General features: G+C 34.9%; 2 protein-coding genes across 2 annotated transcripts; both read right to left on the bottom strand.

The window, feature by feature from the left end:
• Positions 1-6,418: 6,418 nt before the first annotated feature.
• On the bottom strand, positions 6,419-7,524 carry LOC114751252 (acidic endochitinase-like). The gene has a single exon (XM_028939909.1). It carries the CDS (start codon positions 7,522-7,524, stop codon positions 6,625-6,627), a length of 900 nt encoding a protein of 299 aa, XP_028795742.1. The 3' UTR covers positions 6,419-6,624.
• Positions 7,525-12,629: 5,105 nt separating this feature from the next.
• Positions 12,630-13,640, bottom strand: LOC114751253 (acidic endochitinase-like). Its single transcript, XM_028939910.1, has one exon. It carries the CDS (start codon positions 13,638-13,640, stop codon positions 12,741-12,743), a length of 900 nt encoding a protein of 299 aa, XP_028795743.1. The 3' UTR covers positions 12,630-12,740.
• Positions 13,641-17,365: the final 3,725 nt, after the last annotated feature.

Below are 17,365 nucleotides of genomic sequence, written 5' to 3' on the forward strand. Positions count from 1 at the left end.
CAATTAAGCTAATTTTTAATTATTTTATATTTTTATTCATGTCACAATGTCACAAATTGTTTCATGAATCATTAGGAAAATATTACTTGGTTGATATGAGATATCCAACACCAAATGGACATCTCAGTTCATACAAATCTGAGTGTTACCACCTTCCAAATTTTTGACGATAAGTAGGATTCCGGAATAATAACGAAGCCTTCAATTATTATAATTTCAGTTTAAGGTACACAATAGAAAGAATGTTTGGTGTTTGGAAGAATAAATTTCATATCTTACAAAATATGTGTAGTTATGACTTCCAAACACAAGTGTATATAGTTTGTGTAATAATGGTCATTCATAACCTTATAAGGAGACATTCGAGCCCCAACACCTTTTTTATAGAAGTTAAAAATGGTTATGTAGTTGACGAACATGATCAGGATAAAGCTGGTCAACCATCGTCTTCAAATGTAACATCACAGTTTTCATCGCATATGAATCGCGTCCATGATGCAATCAGAGACCAAATTATCCATAGTTTATCAGTTAATTAATTATGTAATATTATTTCATTTCACCTTGTCATAATACAATGAATTGGAGTTCAAAACATTTTTATTCATTCAAATTATGTTTCGCTTTATATTTACAATAATTTTTTCTATTTCTCTAATGTTTTAAAGTTTAATTTATTCATTAAATTTCACTTCTTCATATTAAATTAATTTAAATTCATTGTATTATATCAATTCATTTTTTATCATGTTTTACTTTATATTTAAAATATTTTTTATGATTTCTCTAAATTTTAAAATTTAATTCACTCACTAAATTTCATTTTTTCATATTAAATTAATTTATATTCGTTGTATTATGTAAATTTATTTTTTAATCATGTTTCACTTTATATTTAAAATATTTGTTGTAATTTTTTAAAGTTTTAAAATTTAATTTGCTCCTTAAATTTCACTTTTTTATATTAAATTAATTTAAATTCATTGTATTATGTAAATTTATTTTTTAATCATGTTTCACTTTATATTTAAAATATTTGCTATGATTTTTCTAAAGTTTTAAAATTTAATTCACTCCTTAAATTTCACTTCTTCATATTAAATTAATTTAAATTCATTATATTATGTAAAATTATCTTTTTAATCGTATTCTATTATTTATTAAAATCCATACCTATTTTGATAATTTTACAAGCAAATTTACTTTTACTCAATGATAATCTAAATAACTTTTTACCAATCTCACTTTTACAAATTAACTTTTTTAAACTCCAATTCAAACACAATTCACCTTATCCAATTTAAGTTTTATAAGTCTTACTCTTCTAAAAGTCAGATTGGAAATAAGCTACTTTTTCCACTACCAATCCAAATGGACCCATGATTAGCTTAGGCTTGTATGGAATTAGTTAGGATGTTATAGTATGGAAGATTTGGTTATGATGAATTGTTTGTTTGTGGTCTGTTTTGATTCTACCAAGTTGCTGAATTGCAAGTTGAATAAAAATACTGCATGCAACATAATTCAATTGCCTTTTTTTATAAAAGAAACATTTTTGTCTGTTCATATAAAAACAGAAGAACATGATGATGCATATTCATCTGTTTTATACGAATAGATGAATATGCAGCACCTATATTCATCTATTCTTATAAAACAAATGAACATAATATTAGTTTGTTATATTCGTCTGTTTTGAACCAGATGAATATAGTCTTTCTTATATTCGTCTATCATATAACAAACAAATATATAACTCTTATCTATGTCTCTTCAATCAACATCTCTTTCTAAGCAAATAAAAATAAGCCCCCTAGATAAAAGAAAATAGCATAACTTGTAGTAGTGAAATTATAAAAGACCCCCACAAACTCCAAACAATTTGCTTGTTACCAAAGAAAAAAAAAACCACTTGACTAACATGTTTTTTCATATAACTTCCTCTAACAGAATTAAAAAGATTGAGCTGTGATTTTAACATTAAAGTTTTAGGTAAACAGTATCTAACGCAATTTAGTTTTGAATAGTATAAAATTAGATACTATTATTGAAAAAAAGGAACAATTTTACCACTTTTGTTGATAAATCCAAACACACGTTATTTTTAGTTCACCGAGATCCAGTTGATGTCGACGTTATTTATACCCACCAATAAAAATGCTCCGACTGCCCCAAAATTAAGGCTGAACATGGATCAGACCAGGCTGGGCAGGGCATTAGCCCGTGGTCTAGTCCATTTTGGTCTTGACCAATCTTGCTCAGTGAGGAACCTGTTGTTCTTCGAGTTGGGCAGACTGGACCAGACTAGACTGGGTTACTGGTCCAGTAGGTTTGGTCCAGTGAGCTGGAGAGCAGTGAATTCTGCATTCCAAAAAAGGGAAAACAGATATTAATAAACTCCAACATGGACAAAATATTCTTCTCAAAGCAATACTAAATTGAATTTTAACTAGTTAAGCGGGCATTTACCATTAGCTAGACTTTATTAAAATTCAAAGATCATACATGTGCAACTGTTTTGTTGACTTAGGCTGTTCTTTGAGAGAGTAAAAAATAATAGGAATCAAATTTGAAAATGCAGTTAAACAGAAAGCATGTGTAGAAAGAATCCTTATTTTCCTTCCTTCTCCAAAATATCCAACATTTATATAACTAGGCACTTGTTAAGAAAAGCATGCTAGAGGTTAAAGTAATTTTTAGAATAAACCTGGTGGCTAGGTCTCATTAGAAGAACGGTCCTCCCTTGCTTGTCAATGTAGTTAGATCTATAGATCTTTCCTGTTTCCGCTTCATGAGCAACCTCTTCCTACATTATCAATAGAGACATATTAAACACCTTTTATCAAACGAATATCACTATGTGAGAGTTCAGCTAAGTCTAGAGCTCTTGCAGGTCACAAAGAATCCAGTTGAATAACCAATCAACTAAATTCATTTAGTCAATCAAACTTACCTGACGGTGATGGAGCTGAAGAGCAGTGCGAGCCGGCAACTGGCAAGCAAATAGTGAGCTACAAATCGAAGGGCCAGGAGGCAAGCTTGGTTACTAGCTGCTAGGGAATGGGGGTCGCCGGCGCTACGCAAATCACAGAAGGGGATGGGCATGATGAACTAAGAGCCTGAGACACAAATGCCTTCGCCATCTTCACTAATCGCTGAGAGCCTGAGACGTTGATGCCGCTGCTAGGTTTGGAGGGAGAGAGAATTTGGGAATGCTCATAAAGGATGCCTGATGAAGTGATGGTATGATCTCTGATGGATTCGAACATTCGGTGGGGGCAAGTGTAACATCCTGAGTTTTATCGGGTTTTAATATCCTCTTTTTGGTTGATTTTAAGGATATATTAGTGATTTTAATGTTGATCTTGGTGTTTGGGTTGGAATTGAGGTATGTTGGAGGAATAGGTGAACAGACCCCTCTCAGGGTTTGTTTGCCGCAGCGAAGTTTTACTTCACCGCGGTGAACCGGGAGTTCCAGGGGGAGTGTCTTTTCAGGAAGGTTTGGCTGTGGCGAAATCAGAGTGACGCCATGGCGAAGTTGTTTAGGTGAGCGAGGTTTCCCTCTCAGGAAGGTCTTGCCGCGGCAAAGTTTGGGGTATGCTGTGGCGAAGGTTTTCTAGGCGAGCGAGAGTTTCCTCTCGGGAATCTTTCGCTGCGGTGAAGATTGGAGTTCGCCTCGGCGAAGTCAGGTTTTCAGGCGAGTAATCCCTCTTGGGATTAGTTTGCCGAGGCGAAAGGTGTCGAATCTATGTAGTCGCGGGAGGATCTGGTTCTGCGAAAATTAGAAAATTTGAAGGAGGAGAGAGAAGCTCTGCTAGGGTTTTGATGTTGTGGCTTGGGAAAGGTGTTTCTAAGGATCCATCACCTCAAGTAAGTGATTTTAACCTCTAATCTACTTTCTTTCTTGGAATTTATGAGGATTTATGGTGAAACCCTAGAGTTTTCTAGGTTGTTATGGAATTGAGGTTTTTGACCGATTGTTTTGAGTTTAATTGATTGCTTTGGGTTAGTCTAAGTATTTAATCGGTGTAGTTTTCTTGGATTTGAAGAACTTTGAGTTTTTGAAATTAGGGTTTATAGAAAAGGGAGGTTTGTGATTGAGGATGATAATGTAGAGGTTGATTTTGAGTTTTGTGATTTGGGTTATGTTAAGGAGGGTTAAATTGGATGTTCAATCGGTTTAGAATGTTGTTAAGACTTCTATTGTTCAAATGGGATGTTTGGGGTGTTGAATTCCTATAGTGGGTCCTTGAGGTTTGAATCCTAAATTGATATTTGGAGAGGAATTAAGGTTTTATTGGATTTTTATGACCTTGAAGTATTGCCTTGGTGGTTAAACCCTTTTGAATTAGGTAGAGTTTTGATTGGAGATAGGAATTTTGTGTCTCCAATTGTTGTTTTGGCCACATTATTAGTTGAAAGCTAATACATGGTGGTTGTGTGTTTGTGTGCTTGTGTAGACCGGTTGTGAGCCTTGTTGGTGCATGGGGCCGTGTTGTTGGTTTGTTTTTCCTTGCTCAGGCGAGAGGTAACCACTTTCCAATCCTTTGTACATGCTTTTGTGGTATTGTAAGTGGATTTATGTTTTGTGCTTCGAGTAACAACTGTGTTCAAAGTGTATGTTGTATATTGAAAAGGAAAACCGTCTTGTGGGGTTTAAATTGATATTGATTGAATCTGGAACTTGTGAAAGATAGGCCACTGAAAGAAGTTAATTGTGAAATGATCATTTATTCTTTGATTACGGTTTGAGCATGATGTATGACTTGGGAATTGGTGAGAGTTTTGATTGTTACTACCACGTGGTAAGGCCTCCATTAATGCATGATGGTTGGCTCTTTACGTCCCCCATAGTGAGGGATAGGCTTTTTGGCTCCCTACGTCCCCCAGAGTGAGGGATAGGCCTTTTATGGCTCCTTACGTCCCCCATAGTGAGGAATAGGCCGGGTTCAGCTCTTGAAAATCCCCTAAAGTGAGGGATATGGTTGATGGGATTGCATCATTGCACTTATATGACTTGTGTGGCTATCATTTATAATATTACTTGTGAATTGCCCCAATTGACACCTCACGAGCACCTATTTAGTAGTACCTTGAATTGGAAAGGTTGGTTACTGGGACGTTGTCTCACCCCGTGGTTTACAATGTTTCCAGGTGAAGGTTCCGGGTGTGTGCCATCGGGAAGAGACGCAGAGGCTTGAGCTTGGTTAGCTTTAGGCCTCTAGCCCTTGTATATGTATGGCTAGTATATATTGCCACATTTAGGATCCTTTTTGAAATATTTTGATTACCCGGCCTTGTCGTAAACTAGAGAGAATGTTATCTCCTTATTTTGGTTGGCCGGAGGCCATTTCTAGTGTCTTATGAACCTCTGATTTATTTTGTTGGAAACCATTTGAATGGGCTGATGTGATGTCTGTTGTTATCTGAGCCGGAGGCTCGGAGGCCCAGTGGATGTTAATGAATGATTTTTAGTTGTATGCAACGGAGTTTGCGTTTGACCCGAGTTTGAATGTTAATTTCTAAAGTTATTAAATTTCTTTCTACTATGGTAGTTTATTTTAACAGCTTTCCTTTTCTACCATAGTAGTGATATTATGACGAGTTTATAATGTTTTGGGGTAAAGGGTTTTACAGCAAGGCCACAAGGGAAATCATAATTGGATCTGGGGAAAAAAAAAAAGACTTCAACATGGGCCTAAATCAGAAATGGACTTGTTAGGGAAAAAAAAGAAGAAAAGAAACTATAATATGGGTCTATGCAGCTTTTTTTTATATCTCACAAAAAATCACTGGGTAGGACCGGGTTATCAGTCCAACATGTCTACCTGTAACCCGATCATACCCGATCTTCGGGCCAGATCGGGTCTAGCCGAATCTCATCGAGCTTTTTGGATTGTTTCAAAAATTGGACCAGGTGAGACCGGGTTGGACTGGGTTACCTGGTTTCATGTGTAGCCCTACCCAAAATTTTTCCTCATTTCTCTCTATACCGAAACTTCGGTAGAATATTCAATTGCCAGTCTCTATATACGTGTTTTGTTGTTATTGAATTAGTTTTTATTTTTGGTTGTGACAAGACTACACGCATGTGTGTGTGTGTGTACTATATACATTGATATTTCAGGCCCAAAAAAAAGATATTGATATGAGGTATCTGACTGCATTGTGAATCAGCGTACAGATTGTGGTTTAACGAGTCCAAAGCCACCATCTTGAGTCCAAAAAAAATAAAAACAGATGTTATCTTTACAACATAAAATGAAAAGAAAAATTAAGTTAAAAAAAAGAAAAAAGCTGTCACATATGTATTTTTGTATTTCTTTATTTTTATATTTTTTTTACTTTAAAATTTTTGTATATTGTGATGTTATTATGTTAATAATTAGAACTTATAATTATTTCTTATTAAATGTTTATTTAATTATTACATCACCCCTAACTTGTAACCAAGTAACGACGCGTTAATAATCAGACTGAGAAGAAAGTTGAAATTGAAACTCTATAATTATTTATTTAAAACTCACCTGATTACGTTTTTATTCCCCTCATCATGGTCCAATAATACGTATGAACAAGCACTACAAATCTGCCACGCCACTCATACCAAAGCAAAATACTTTCTTAATTTATTGAACCCTTAATGGCGACACTATATCCACTTTTGAGATCAAACGACCTGTCCCAGATCATGACTCCGCCGTACTTCGTAGCCGTCTTGATTGCCGGAAGAACCTGAGAAATCATCACATTAGTTGGAATAAACCCCCCACTTTGGGCGGCCGCCTCCGTCGCCGGAACGCCCAAGAACACCTTCTCGGCTTTCACCGCCGTCCATTGTTTCCATGCATTCAAAAGACCGCTAGTGTCTCCATTATTGTATTGGCAATCACGGTTGTTGTAGAACTGAACCCAGACGTAGTTGAACAAGCCAGTGTCGATCGCATCACTCAGGTGGCTGTCTGGGAAATGACATTGCGGGGCGGCGGAGAGAATCAATTGCTGGCTCAAACCCTTCAGAGTTCTGGCTAGATCGCCCCAGTACTGTTGTCCATTACCTCCGGCCTCTATGTCGAAGTCGATGCCGTCCAAAACAGCGTCGCCTAGGGGCCGCGAGCCGGAACTTCCTCCGAGGAAGTTGGTCCAGAGATAGTTAGCAAGCTGGTTGGCCTCATCGGCGGAGTTGAGAGAGTAGTTTGGTGAGTCACCGCCGAGGGAGAGAAGCACTTTGATGCCTTTGGCTTGGCAAGCTTTGATTTGGGAGCTAAAAACGGTGCAGGTGTTGGCATCCGGATCGCAGTGGCTGCCAAGGTTAAGTTTGGGGGTTCGGCCACCGCCAAAGGTGGACAAGAAAGCTATGTTGATGAATTGATAGTTTCCGGTGTTACAGGCGTCGGCAAGGGAGCCTTCCTCGCCGTGTTGGCCCCAGTAGGTGGCGATTCCGGCAGCGTAGGACCTGGAAAGGAAGGAAGAAATAAACAAGAAAGGTAGGAAGAGAAGAAAAATTTGTTGAACAGAAGCCATAATGTTGATGTGGATGATTTGAAAGAAGAGAAGGACGATATTTGTAGTGTTTGTGGTGTGGAAAAGTAAGAGAAGCGTGGCTTGTAGGGAATTGAAACTATGCTAAAAGAGCATTCCAGGAAATTGCTGAGCTATTACATGTCATGGACGAATCAAGAAAAGTCGCCTTGAGTAAATAATGTGAAAGCATATGCTCAGGTCAAGCTGAAAGACGGGAGCAAATTGTAACTTCCTTATCACAGGTGGAAACAAAAACAATAACGATTGTAGGCTTGTTTGGTTTCTTATTTTAAAAACAGTTTTTTGTTTAAAAAAAACAAGAAACTTGTTTACTAATTTATTTTCAATTGGTTGTTTTAAAAAACAAAAAAAAATAATAAGTTTTTAAAAATTAGAAAAATAAAAACAATTTTTAGATGTTTTCTTGTTTTTATTTTAAAAAATTGGAGAAACTTCTTTCTCTTCTTACCTATTGCCCTGCCAAATGTGATTTTTTTATTTTTGTTTTAAATTTGATTTTTAAAAATAATTATCCAAACATTTTTTCATTTTATTCTAAAACTTTATTTTTTTTTTTTTGATGAGTTCTAAAACTTTATTTTAAAAAATTTTTATAAACCTCTTGTTGAAAACAAGGGGAAAAAAAAAAGGGACAAGCAGAAGCAAACATGTCCCCTATTTGCAAAGAGTCGATTTACCATCAGGGGTTACAGCTTTGTCCCCAAAAGAAAACCCATGGAGGTGCAGTTAATTGTGGCTCTACTTTGACGCAATTAAAAAAAAAAATCATTAGCCATGACTCATCAATAATTCAATTTTCTACCGATATAATTTTTCCTCAGGTTATAAATATACACACATTTAATTAGTCACACCTTGTATTTTCACAAACCAATCAAATAAGGAAAATAAAAAAATTACATGTTCTCAGACGAAGCTGAAAGCCTTGTGTATGTAGGAGTTCAAAAAGATTTTTGGGCAAATATTGGTTTAATATTTTCAAAAAGATATATGATTATTAGGCCACTAAAGCTTCTTGGTTATATGGTACGAAATATTATACTCCTCCGATCCTTAATATAAGACCCAATTGTTAAGTTGATTTTGGTCTCCAATATAAGACCTATTTCTAATATTTATCACTTTTTTTTTAAATTACCCCTATGAATACTTTCTCAATCATAATCAAGTAGAAGATGAAGATGGGGTATTAAAAAAGATGATTATGATATTTTAGGAAAAACATGTCATATTTTTTATAATTACCTAACTTACCTAACTTCCTTAATCTAATCAAATTAGTTAAATGAGTATTATATTAAAGACTGGAGGAGTATAAGATAACCATCAAATTTTAAGATACATGAGATGACTAGAACAACTGAAAGAATAACAAGCAATTCCCCTTGCTAATGCTGAAACATAACAATATGCCATGTTGATTAATATTATTATTTAAATATTAATTTTTAAGGGTTATATGTATGGATATTTTTATATATTTTAACTAAATTATATTATTTTAAACATATACACCTTAAATTATTGTGTATTGATCCATCCACACCTTTCACTACTATTACTGTCATTTGGTAGCCAAGCCAGATCATGTCGAATTACTCAAAAGTTTCATAATTATAAAAATAAAAGAATTAAATTTAAATAAATTTGCCCAAAGCATGTATGAACACGTTGAAATATGTGGCGTTCTAAGTCAAGCGACGCTTTATCCTTACTAAATAAACTATGGCATTGACTAGACTTTTCTTGAGTCCATCGAAAAGGTTACCCTTATATATTTATTTTTATTTTTATTTTTGTTTTAAGGTCCTTTTCGAGGCAAGTTTCCCTACAATTTGTAAACATGCGATTTTCTTTTTCTTTCTGTTTAACATTCTGACGTAATGCTTCTTTTCTTATATGTTAAGCTCATCCATTTGGGCTTAAATAGTTATATCCTATGTTGTCTTAAAGATGGCATTTTTTTCCTCCCAAATTGTTTTAAAGATTAGATTGCCTTTGAATATTCTCAAAGAAATTTTTTTACTAAAATATTATACGAGGGTCGAAATATTAAGATAGATTGATTTAAATAGTACTGAGAAGAAGGATGTGTACATGTACCTGGAAGTGGAAGAAGAAGAAGAAAATTACCATCTTCACGCCTATTTGTAAAAGATTTGAAGTGGGCTTTTATATGTGTTTATGTATATTTTTTCCACATTCTCTAAAGGAACCCTTTTTTCTTTGTCAATATCTCATCCACTTGTTCGGAAGATCCTTTCAGTACAGTTGTTAACATATGGCTTTGGCTGAAGGTGATTTAAAATCATTAGAAACATCTGAAATTCATAAATGCAAATGAAAAATGAAATGCTTAGCTCACTTCCCACCTAAATGGAGAGATCCTTTAAATGAAAACCACAACATTTTCTTGCAAGGGAATAAGTTAATCATAAAAAAGCTATAAGTGGCTGATATTTTTGCTTTGATAAAAATTAAAAAAATATATAATTTTATATTTATAAAGATATTATGAAGCCCAAAACAACTGAAAAAGAAGAACTTAAATTATAAGGGTTCAGATCCCAAAGACTCTTTCTCCACTAAAATTGACAAGAATATACTCCATAGTACTACTTCTTGTTTTTAATATAAAAACTCGTTTGATTTTTATTTTAATATTAAATATAAGACACTAATTTACTTTATCTCTTATATTTATCTATTTTATTAAATGTAGTTTTTGTAATAATGGTACGTAGTTTCAACCAATACAGTTGATTAGTAATGATATTTTAGAATAGACAAAACCTATTTATTATAAATAATTAAGTAAATTATTTTTTTAATCTATTCAAATTAGTTAACTAGCTCTTATATTAAGGATTGAAGATAGTAAAAGATCTTGAAAGATCCTCATTTGCCATTGCACCAATGAGGTTGGTTTTGCTATCTTGAAATAACTTGCAACCTCAGCTCCCAAGAGTATCTCATAAAGGTTTGAATCTGAATGGAGCTTAAACTAGCTCCTCTATTACCTTCGATTATCTTGTATCATATCCAAACGTTTTTTAGCACCAGATTCCAGTATAACTCTCTTGAATCCTAGATCCAAGCAATATTCTAGCCTTCAAATATTGCCCATTCTCTGCTTCAAGAGCATTGCAAGTACCAATAAAATGAGTGAAGCCAACAATCCAATTACCAGCTGTGTAATCTTGAATCACTCCTTCACATCCAGCTTTGTTGTTTGATGAGCTCATAGCACCGGCTACATTTAATTTAATCCACCCCACTCTGCATGTAATTGCCAAACTCGTCGTTCTGGAGGGACAAAACTATTAGAAGCGGTTTCCTCCTGCACCTGAACATATTTCTTCCAATCCTGCATCATAACTGTAGCAGGCTCCGAAGGTGGTTTTTAATATTCTCATATTGAAGATAATCCTGTTCCAAAGGTTTTAAGTAATCAGCATCAAGCAAATTATTATTATTTCTCCATTTCCAAAGGCTTCAAATAGCTACTCCCCAAATTTGATTTCAAAAAAAGGCCGCCCATTTACAGATTAAAGAAGCCCAACATTGGGAGGCCCACTGCGCGAGAAACAAAAGACGAAACAGAAAACGTAAAACCACAACTCAATAAACATTAATAAAAGTTGACCCAAATGTCTGAGTGAAGATCCAGTAGGCCAAGCCCAAGCCACGAAGACATTTCTGTAGCTCCAATAACCAAAAGATAGCACGAACAAGCTTGCAAGAGGAACGCCGCAATGGTTCATCATAAGAAACCAACGCCCCACGACGTAGATGACCCTCAGGTTATTGGAAATATCTTTGGCCACCAAAAGTAGAGAAAGTCTGCAGTAATGAGCTTGAATGTTAGAGATATTAATCAAGAATTAATCACACAATTCGCTAAGATCTTGTTGTGTTAGTGGCCTATACAAAGAATCCCTATCACGGGTTTTAGGCGTGATGGGATGCGTGAAGAGAGGGTAACTTGAGTCTCTCTCTAGAAAGCTAGCTGATGTGTTAGTCGCCTGTGTATATGTCCTGTTTCTGACCAGCTTTTTTGGTAGGAAGCTGGTTGCTCAGGTGAACTCCGATGTCCATCCATTACTGTCAGTGAAAAAAACAACTAAGCAAGATCTCCACGTCTTTGCACCCATCTTGAGATCTGGATATGTATTATAAAGGGAATAAATGAAGGAGCAGGTCAGCAGAATAATAATATAGAAACGTGAACGATGATATAACTGAAGATTAACTTCTAAGTGTATTATTGCAGCAGGAACCCTTTGCATCTATATGTATATATATAGCAACGTTAGTATCATGACTTGGTGAACCCATAGTCTGACAAAAATGCAACATGACCTTACATCAGCGTTTCACAATAAGATGGAAGAAGTGATGAATGCATGATACAGTGAGCGCCTGCATGTCGTGGCAGTGTAATCACCATATTATTGGATTCTTGCATTGTTGGACTTATCGAAAAACATCTCTCCCAAATAAATGGGCTCCCACTCATTAAGCTCTCTTATCAAATACTAACTAATTTAAAGAATCGAGTTAGATAATCTACGAGTGTTTTCTCTGGACCCTGTTATCAAGTATTTGAGTAACAAGCTAATCAGAATGAAGCTTTGTATAACCACTTTGGGTGGCAAGCTCTCCCAACAAATTTCAACGTAGCTGCATACCTAGGGCGACCATAAGAACACTAATTAAGCTAGATAAACCCTTTACCAGTTTGACCAAATGCTTGTTAGTCTAATTTCTAACTAGCTTTTATATTCATGTCTGGAAGTAGTAATTCAATATTTCCTTCATAGTCTTATTATTGGGTCTCTAATACTTTATGATAGGTCTTTTTGAAATGCTGGACTTCTATCCTCAAATATATATATTTTGTATTTCTTTATTTTTATATTTTTGACTTTAAAATTTTTGAATATTGGGATGTTTAGATTCATTATAGACTTATAATGATTTTTTATTAAATGTTGATTTAATTATTACATCAACCCTAACTAGTAACTATGTAACTACGCATTAATCAGACTGAGAAGAAAGTTGAAATTGAAACTCTATGATTATTTATTTAAAACTCACCAAATTAAGTTTTTATTTCAATCACCATAGTCCTGTAGTACGTAGGAACAAACACTATAAATCTGCCCCTCATTCTAAAGCAAAACACTTTCCTAATTTATCGAATCCTTAATGGCGGTGCTATATCCACTGTTGAGATCAAACGACCTGTCCCAGATCATGACTCCACCGTAATTCGGAGACGTCTTGATTGCAGGAAGAACCTGAGAAATCATCGCATTGGTTGGAATAAACCCGCCGCTTGGGGCCGCCGCCTCCGACGCCGGAACGCCCAAGAACACCTGCTCGGCTTTCACCGCCGTCCATTGTTTCCATGCATTCAAAAGACCGCTAGCGTCTCCGTTATTATATTGGCATTGACCGTTGTTGTAGAACTGAACCCAAACGTAGCTGAACAAGCCAGTGTCGATCGCATTACGCAAATTTTCGTCAGGGAATACACATTGCGGTGCGGCGGAGAGAACCAGCTGCTGATTCAACTCCTTCAGATTTCCGGCTAGATTCTCCCAGTACTGACTCTTACCGGAGCCCTCTATGTCGAAGTCGATGCCGTCCAAAACAGCGTCGCCTAGGGGCCGTGAGCCGGAACTTCCTCCGAGGAAGTTGCTCCAGAGGTAGTCAGCGAGCTGTTTGGCATCGTCGGCGGAGTTAAGAGAGTAGGTTCCCGAGCCACCGCCGAGGGAGAGAAGCACCTTGATGCCTTTGGCTTGGCAATCTTTGATCTGGGAGCTAAAGACGGTGCAGGTGTTGGCACCGGGATCACAGTGGCTGCCAAGGTTAAGTTGTGGGGTTTGGCCATTGCCAAAGGTGGACAAGAAAGCTATGTTAATGAACTGGTAGTTTCCGGTGTTACAGGCATCGGCAAGGGAGCCTTCCTCGCCGTGTTGGCCCCAATAGGTGGCGATTCCGGCAGCGTAGGACCGGTCAACAATGAAGGAAGAAATGAGAAGGAGAGGTAGGAAGAGAAGAGAAACTTGTTGAACAGAAGCCATAATGTTTATGTGGTGATTTTTGAAAGAAGAGAAGGACGATATTTGTAGTGTTTGTGTTGTGGAAAAGTAAGAGAAGCGTGCCTTGTGGGGGAACGAAATTATGCTAAAAGAGTACCCAAGAAATTGCTGAGCTAATTAAGCGTACAAATCAAGAAAAGCCGCCTTAACTAATTAATGTGAAAGCACATACTCAAGTCAAGCCCAAAAGACGCGGAACGAACTGTTCTTTCACTCCAATCTATAAAAAAAATCTTAAAATATATTAATTCTTTATTAAAATATAATAAATTTTTAACTTTACCCACCTTTTAAAAAGATAACTACTTATATTATAATATATTATAATAAATGAATGACAAAATAGTACGTTCACATTAAAAATTTAATAAAATAACTTATAAATATGACAACAAAAATCTTTTCTCTCTGCCCTATAATAGGACCAGAAGAGTAGTAATTTCCTTACCATAGGTGGAAGCAGAAAAAAATTATAATTAGCGGAGAGTTAATTGATTAACGATAACAAAACTATGGACGTACAGTTAATTGTGGCTCTATTTTGACGCAATTAAAAAAAGAATTTTTTAGCCATGACTCATTAATAATTGGGTTAAGGTCAGCACTCCAAACTATTTTGTGAGATACACCCAATACGCTAAAGTATTTTGTGGTGTAATTTTGCTTTTAATATGTATTTAAATGGGTGGAATTTCACCCAAAACTAACTGATAAATAAACGTCCCTTACTCCTTTGACAGATAAGCATATCGTTTTGACGCGTTCGATGAAAGTAGAGAGGGAAAAGCTTGGTGAAGGCCATGAGTCAACGAAGATGGGATTCGTTCATATTACTCGTCAAAACCATATGCTTATCTGTGAAAGGAGTAACGGACATTTATTTCTCAGCTAGTTTTAGATGAAATTGCACCAATTTAAAAACTTTAGGAATGAAATTGCACAACAAAATATTTTAGGATGTTAGCTGTACCGTACAAAATAGTTTGGGGTGTTAAGTGCACCTTAACCCTTAATAATAAATTCAATGTTCTACTAATATAATTTTTTTTGTCATAGTTTGTAAATACACACGTTTAATTTGTTACATCTGGTATTTTTACATACTAATTAAATAAGGAAAATGAGAGAAAAAATGATATGTTTGGGCTGATTAAAAATAAAGCAAGCAGTTTAGAGTCAAACTAAACCAAAGTAAAAGGAAAAATCGGTTGGGTCAAAAGATGTGAATATAAAAGTTTGGGGGTAAAAGCATAAATAACAGTAAAAGTTGAGCAAAGTATAATTACGAAAAACCCCTAAATTAGACACAAATTCCGTAAAATAGAAAAGAGAATCATAAGGCATTTTTAAGGCTTGGAGATCTTATTTAAAATTAAAATTCCTCCAAATGAATTGTTTGGTTAAAAATTATAATTTTAGGTGAAATTTTAAAAAATGAAGGAGAAAAATAATTATTCAAATTATTTAAGGGCTTAGAAAATTTGAGGAAATATTATGAAATATTATTTTGGGGATATATAAAATTTATGAAGAAATTTAGTTCACCAAAACTAGATTTAGGAAACAAAGTTTATAAAGAAAACAAATGAATTTAAAAGACTTATTATACGACATGATTGATTTATTATAATTTGACAAAGTTTTCCAACATGCATTGAATCATAAGATAACAGAGTTGGATAAGAGAATACATGAAATATATTATCATTATCAAATGTATAGATACTCAAACATAACAAGATGAACCAGAAAGTTCACTAAATATTATATTCATAAAATATTACAAATTAAAACATCTGCCATACACAATTACTAACCTAAATGAGAATGACTGAATCTCATATTTCATATTCCGATCCATAGTATAAGTAAAAGTGAGATCGACATACTTGAAGTATGAAAGACTGATCAATTTCAATACAAGTATCTTGAAAAAATAAAATCAAGAAGGATAACTCTTCCAAAATTCCCAGGCATGATTCCCCCATTGATTGAGAGTCACCTTAATACTTATTGAATGTTCATATACGACGAAGAGCCAATGCCAACCCATTAAAGTGGTCAGCCACCCATCTTTGTCTAGCCGCAACATGATCAGAGGCTACAAGAGTTTCTCCTATACTTCATTTTTGAACAATTCAAATGCCATATCACCATATAAACAGTCTACTTTAATCCAATTGTACGTGTACTTTCATATGGTTATAGACCTCTTCAAATTGACTTGAGTTAGAGCCAGACCCATCAAGTTGAGGTACTCCCACTTTCAATAGATCATTTTTCTCATAACTCAGTACAACGTTACATGGTATTTTAACTGAGTTTTCATCTTCCATATTCTCTGTTAAACATTTGTACTCCAAACTTAATTGGTATTATATATTTTCCTTTCTTTCTAGAAACTCTTCTCCAATTCAAAGCAAAATATATCAGCTCATAGTCAAATGTTGGGTTCAAGTCTGGAGGCAGTTCGTCCTGTAGAACACAAGCAAACTTGTGTATTATAACGTCATAGTTCCCTTTTGTTTATAAGATTAATTCCAAACCCCAATCAAGTTCTACATAAAGGAATGATAACGAGTAATTACAGCCTCTGCGTACCAACTCCCAAATAAGCATCATAAACATACAAAGAGCAAACTAGAAAAGCAAACTCCTCTAATTTCAAGTTATAGTGAATCTCAGACCACAATTCCAAGTCTGGGGAACAAACTTTCAGGAAAACCTGTTGGGGTTTCTTTTCTTTTCTTTTTAAGTTTCAGAAAGACAATTTGCAATATTCTAATCCTCCAGGCAGCTCTTAAGAAAGGTAGGTGATGAAATCCAGAATGCAGATAAAAAAATCAACTCAATTCTCTAGAAGAGCAGGGGAATGAAATTTCCGGTTAGACTAAATGTCAAACATCTCTTCAGGTTTGATTATAACATGAAGATTGGAAATTATATACGCTATTGGCAGAATGTTATAGGAAGAATGTACACATCTTTTGGAATAAATTGATCAACTAGTTCATATATACAGCTACAATTTAATGAAATAACCACTTTTCAAGATATAACCATATCCAATGATTATATAAGCAATCCCTGTACATCGAAAATGCCCAACCAGCATACCAATTAAATTAAGACAAAATCGGCAATGCAACTTCATAGGGCAAAATATGATCATGCCTCTAAACTTTGAAAATAAGCACCATTATAACATCCAAAGCCATATTTTAGGGTTCGAGCTTGAACAAGATTGTTCATTCTATGGCCAATGATGTTAACTAGGGAATTAGTGTGCTTTATATCACCATAGTTGGAATCGGTAAATCTGTTGGCACTAATTAATGAACTACTTCATTATAGCAAATCCATGAAATTACAGCTCTTCATATAATATAATCATACAAAGATTATGTGGGTTTCAAGCAGGGGAAGGAACATAAATATCCCGTTTGGTATGAGACATTAAAAATGAGATATAAGAATTAGAATTGAGATTCAGAAAATTAAATCTAACTAAAAAATATTTAATATGAAAGACTACTTGTTATATCGGATTTGATAAACCTATATATGTGGGAATGGGGAATGCCATGGGAGGAAATAGCATTCTTTAATCCCACTTTCATGAGTTTGTTTAATCCCATGTAATAAGAAATTACTCTTGTTAAATACTATTTTAATGATTTTTTTCAATTATAATTCCAATCCTTATT

Source organism: Neltuma alba, unplaced genomic scaffold (assembly GCF_004799145.2).
Source record: "Neltuma alba isolate B1F8T4 unplaced genomic scaffold, ASM479914v2 tig00006837_pilon, whole genome shotgun sequence".
In the NCBI taxonomy this organism is placed as follows: Eukaryota; Viridiplantae; Streptophyta; class Magnoliopsida; order Fabales; family Fabaceae; genus Neltuma; species Neltuma alba.